At 37.3% G+C, this 6,000-nt stretch overlaps 1 protein-coding gene across 1 annotated transcript in view; it reads left to right on the top strand.

The window, feature by feature from the left end:
- The first annotated feature begins 4,510 nt into the window (after positions 1–4,510).
- Positions 4,511–6,000, top strand: part of LOC127971885 (glypican-3) — a 119,117-nt gene continuing 117,627 nt past the window's right edge. Inside the window, exon 1 of the mRNA XM_052575175.1 lies at positions 4,511–5,117. Within this exon, the coding sequence (XP_052431135.1) occupies positions 4,961–5,117 (157 nt within the window). The 5' untranslated portion in view covers positions 4,511–4,960. The remainder of the gene's footprint in view (positions 5,118–6,000) is intronic.

Genomic DNA, 6,000 nt, shown 5'->3' with positions numbered 1-6,000 from the left:
GGTTAAAGTTCAAAAGGACGTCCAGAGATTTCCTCCTATTTAAAGAAGAAAGTGGTAACTTGCAGATCTTTATTCAAAACTGTGTTAGAAACATGTTCAAGTTTCTAAACAATGAAACAAAAAAGATTTGATAATTAGATTACATCCACTTTTGAATAAGCATACTTGAAAATTAACACAAGATGAGCCCGTATATAAAATGACGTGGGAATGCTGAGGGAAATGCTCTTTGAAGCCTAATACAATGGTACACATACATCCCACTTTGGGATAGTGGGGGTTGAGTGAACTGGGGTCAGAGGTCACCAAAGCCTTCTGTCTCTCACCGAACATAGGATTTATTCCCATGAAGCCAGTGTCTTACATTCAAACTACTTTTTAACAAACTTTTTTTTCAGGATTCCCACCGGTTTCGATGAGCAGTAGTCCAGTTATTTCAAGACAGATAATCAGAGGGATTTTGTGCAGACTTTTCAACACCCCCATCCCCAACAAGAATAAGGGGGTGCTCTACAATAACATGCATGACATAACATTTTGTTGTCTGTCTTGAAAGGCGACATGGGTTGAACATGGAACATCTGCACAGTAAGATACTAAAACCTTAAGGATAAAATGCATTCACTTAATTTCTCATTTCTGCCATGATCAGGTATGTGGACTATTAAATATAACGCACAAATGTGACCCTGGACCACAAAACCAGTCATAAGTATACCACAGGTATATTTGTAGCAATAGCCAACAATACATTGTATGGGTCAAAATTATAGATTTTTCTTTTATGCCAAAAATCATTAGGATATCAAGTAAAGATCATGTTCCATGAAGATATTTTTTGAACTTCCTTCCTTAAATATATCAAAACTTTTTTTTTGTTTTTGGATTAGGCCTAGTAATATGCATCAAGAACTTCATTTGGACCACTTTAAAGGTGCTCTTCTCAAAATTTAGATTTTTTTATACCATCATATTCCAGATGATCAAATAGTTGTAAAAATAATAACCATACATCAATGGAAAGCTTATTTATTAAGTTATTTAAAAAAAAATACCGTCATGAGTGGTTTTGTGGTGCGGGTCACAATGTCGGTGTTAAATAAATACACCATTATGACCAATTGTATTTGTTCATATTAAATTAATTATGGGTTGTTTTTCCATTTTATTCGCATTGCAGGGAAAACTACAACCTTGTTGAATTCCTTTCCTCCCCAAAGTGTCCTATAGGCCTGTTGTTTTTGGGTTCCCACCAAGTCGATATAAATGTGCTTGCTTATGCCAGTCCCAATTTAAGCTTCGCCAAGAAGAAGAACGTTCGTGGCGACATAACATCCAATATAGCAAATCGTAAACACGTAATCCGTGCTTTATGAATCCTCAATGCTAAAAATAAAATAAAAAATACAAATTATTAGTCAGACCAAATGCTGTGAGAGTGGAGAGTGGAATATAGGCTGTGGAAGAGCGGATGTGAGGCGTGGGGGGATTGAGTGAGTTGAGTTTGGGAGGAGGAGGCTCGCGAGGCCCATCATCACATGACGAGACGTTCGCGCCTCTTTCGTAAACCTTCTCCAACCTGATGATCCTAAACAACTCGGAGGTTACGCACAGGTTTAACTTCGGCGGAGGCCTAAAACGCATTAAACTTATTGTGCTCGTGACCAGCTTTCAAGCGTGGGTCTGTGCTGTGGCGAAAACTGATAGTGGGAACTTTGAAATTGTGACAGTGTTTGTCGGTGGGACTGGCTTTGTGTGTCTGTGTGTGTGTGTGTGTGTGTGGAGCAGCTGGGGAGCTAACAGACAATGTAGGAGATGGATCAGTTAATGGACTCTTGAGTGCTTAGATATTATATTCGGAGTTGTTTGGTTGTCTTAACCAAGCACATGTAAGTGAAATTCGTTTTTAAAATCATGATAATAGTAACATCTGACGACTGTATCAGGGAAATGTAATGTGTTGACTATGAAAGTAATTTGTTCTGATTATTATTATTTTTTAAAAGGAATTGAACAATTACGCCTGAGTTTACACGATTTCCTGATTAATATTTAACTCGTGTTACTAAAAGTTTGTGTACAGGCGAGTTACAACTTAACGTTCCTTGCTGAGTAAATCTGGACCCTGTTTACATTTCAAGTTTTATAATAAAATAAAAAACGCAAAACCTGAGTTTGACGCTTAAAATGTCTTTAGTCGGTGTCTTTTGCGTTTTTTATCTAAATATAGTGTTATTTCCATCCGCAAACTCTTACTTGAAAGTATTGGTGTATTTCACGTGGCTCCACAGCAAGGGTCAGTGTATCAAAACCCAAACTCTGGTGAGAAACTATAAAAGATTAAAGACGCATTGTAACCAGTCTATGATTTTAATGTGTATGATTGTAGCCATTCGCGACTATCCTCATATTTCCTCACACTTAACCCAGCTTTGTTGTTGAATAGATACTAGGACTTCGTTTCCTGTTGAAAACACCCACCCTCATGTAAACAAGCTTTTCAGCTGCTTCGCTTAAATTGTAGCGTAATAAACATGTAATATTGAAGGGTTGATTAAACTTCTGCCTGTCGCCTTCTCGAAAGGAGAGATTGTGGGCCACACGAGCAGAAGATCGGGCACCGACCTCAAGGCCTAACGTTAGTTAATGTTTGCAAAAACTTATTCATCTTCTTCGTTTTTCTGTCAGTCCTTGTAGCCTAAGATTTGAAATAATGCATAATGCGCTTCTCTGACTTGAAACGCATTAAAATGCATCTAAAATGTAAATATTTAGACAACTTGGCGTGAAGGGAATTACATTTTTAAAAGGTGCTTAAGTTTATAGTTGACTCTTTTGACAGTAGACCGTGTATTTAAGCTATTTATATTTATATTTTGATAGAGAGCTTTCAACAAGTACCTATTTTGAGTTGAAGATCCTCCATTTTGAGAGACTCAATGAGAGACGAGCAAAGCGCGCCAATGACGCTCAGCCAGACTCAAAACACACTGAGAAGAATTTCAAGTTTATAAAAGTGCCAACTTGACGTGTAAGAACACTTTAAAATCATTTCAGAATTTAAATGCATGTGTAGAAAACGAGGCAATGCCGTAAAATCAATCAGAAAGGACAGAAATTAATTATAACTTAGTAAATGGGTGTAAACCTTTTACAGTGATTTGTAAACCTTTGTATTTTGTTGCCGTGTGTTTTAATGAATTGATTCTTTAAATAAGCCAGATGTTTTAATTAAGGAATAGATGCATAATTATAAGGTTGTTGATTGTTTGTCTTGTTCCCCTCTTCTAGGCGTGTTGAAGATTAATGAAGAATTTCCCTGAAACTAAGGACCAGAACGTGCCCAGATGTAACATTTTTTTAAAATATGGCCTTCCTGTTAAGGTGCATCTTGTGTAGTTAGTGAAGTAGTATAGTATCTACTGCGCTAGATGCTCCTTTTGGCAGGAGGGGCTGTATATTCAGCACATGGAAGCAAGACGCAAGTTCATTTGTGATTAGATTTGTTTACATGCTCTACTGTGCCAGTACTATTATTCTGTTAATCAAACTGCACAATATCTATTCTTTCTATGATCTGAGTTTGTCTTGGCAGTTCCAAAGTGCTCACAGTGCAAGTAGTGCCAGTGAATCTATCTACTGCAGTGTTTGCACTTCAAGTATTGCCAGTCGCCTTCTGTCTGTCTCTCTGGAGCTGTGCTAGATGCTGCTGCTGCTGCTTATGGAAAAGCCCTGTTATGTGTGGTGAGTTTTGCAGGATTGCATCCAGCTTTATTACAACATGCTGTGCAAATCCATGCAAAACTCGCTGCACCAGGGACAAACTTCTTCTACAAACAAGATGATTTCCAACTGCTACAAATACATGCAGTTGCATGCAACTTTCTTTCTTTCTGTTTTTTTTTTCTTTCAGTGCCATAATTTTCAGACACAAGATATGAAAAGAGCAAAAATGATGCATGGATTTCTGTTTTGATAAAAGGCAGCACCTTAATATTGTGAGATGAGAAGTATTAATAAAATGTAGTTGTTTTATTTGTTTATGCTTTCATACAAATATATATCTTTTGGGTGGATGACTCTGCAATTTTAATAGTGACAAAAATCGTCCACCAAAAATTGCACAGTATCCATCTGTAATCCGCTAGATTACATTACCTGCAGGGGCTTTTTTTCTTTCAGTTTTGAGTGTGTATACTGCTTATTGTTTTCATTCTCAATAAAATGTGGATATTTATTCTACCTCGCCCCTCTTAGAATGAAATTGATTTCAGAGATTTATTGGTGCCATGACTTTGCAATAACCCTTACCAGCACCAGATGGCAGCAGATAGCTGGAAATGTGACAAATTGTGTTGATTGTTTGCTCTGTATATTCAAATGAATTTTAAAATGTAAAATGACATAGGCATTGCCGGGGATCTAATCCCCTGATTATATATAACCACATTAACATTTTTTAGACAATTAAATTAGCATAAGACGTGATTGAGATCTGGTAGAGAAAAAAAGTCGATTTGAATTTTATGTAGACTTGATATTGGTCTCTCTGTGCGCATGACCGTGGCAGTGCAAGGGATTCACAACGCGCCTCCTGTCTTCATAATCATAACTTTAACATCAACGAAAGAGTTCAATACCAAGCGAGATTCTTCGGTAACTGGTTTATTTACATAATGCAAGAGTCATGTATAAATCGCGCAGTCCCGCAGGGAAATATGACCTTGATTTGTGAGCATGAAGTTTGGGTCTGTTATTGAGCTGGAGATGAAGAGCTCCTCAGGACTCTCCTCACACTCACTTCAGTGATGCTGCCGCTGAGTCCAGCTCATCGCTTTCTGCTCACTTCCAGCAACGCGGATCGTTCCTGCTCTCTTCATTTGCGCTTGTAATCAAATCCATCACAAGGAAAACCTTTTTGCGCATTATATTTCTTCACTTCAGCGCATTTGGACTCATAATGTCCGGGCTGAAGTTGAACGGGGCTCTGATTCTGTGCGTCCTGATGCTGCCGTTCTCTCGGCAGAGCAGTCAGGTGCTGGACTGTCGCGAAGTGCGCTCGTCTTTCCAGTTTTTGTACCCGGGGATGAAATGGACACCAGAAACGCCAGTCTCAGGTAAACCGAGCTATTCAGATCTTATATCTATGTCAAATCTTTGTCCACAAAGCTTTTAAAACACTATCCAAAAGTTTTACCTGCTGTTTAATTAGACTTGTACTAATACTTCTGAGCTTGACTTAATACTGAAATGCTATACGGTATCTGTGTGTTTTTTATTTAGTTATTGTCTTTTTTATATTGAGTGGATTTATGTAGCCTATTGAAATACAGTGCGCTAGTCTGAATGATTTTGTTATTGATATTTTCCAGGTAACAGCGTTTCGCATAGTTTAAAGTAGCCTAGATTTAAGAATATTTTCACATGTGCATTAATATAAGACTGAGCCATATTCCAGTTGTACAGAATTGCTGTGCTGTAGTAATCGGTTACAGCTGAGAAACCTTTAGTAGCCTATTGAAGAAAAAACGCTGTCATAATGAAATTAAGAACTTATGACCTGCCGATTTAACTTTTATTTAGTAACTAGTTTTGTTCCAAGCATGCATTTTTAAATCAAGTAATAAAACTTTGATTAACATATCCTATTCTCCCAGTTTCACTAATTTCACTAAATTATACTTTCGTTGCTAGATAGTAAATTTTATTGTTAACAGATTGCACATTTTTGTTTACGAATTCAATAGGTAGGCTATCCATGCTGGCTGTCACCTTGCTGTATATGAGACATATCTATGTTGTTAACAGCAGTATGGATAGCCTACTAGCATCTATTCATTTCGTTCAGATTGGATAGACACTAGGAAGAAGTGCCAAGAACAAGCTAAATAAATAGCCTACTACTTTAAAGGGACTAGTTTATATCTAAACCACAAATCCCCATAGAATTCATTTTAAAACATTTGCTACCAGTAAAAACAAGTAGTTACTGTATTGGAA

The sequence above is a fragment of the Carassius gibelio genome, chromosome B14 (genome assembly GCF_023724105.1).
Source record: "Carassius gibelio isolate Cgi1373 ecotype wild population from Czech Republic chromosome B14, carGib1.2-hapl.c, whole genome shotgun sequence".
Classification (NCBI taxonomy): Eukaryota; Metazoa; Chordata; class Actinopteri; order Cypriniformes; family Cyprinidae; genus Carassius; species Carassius gibelio.
Note: the sequence above shows the minus strand (reverse complement) of the source record. Positions and strands in the feature narration are given on the sequence as shown.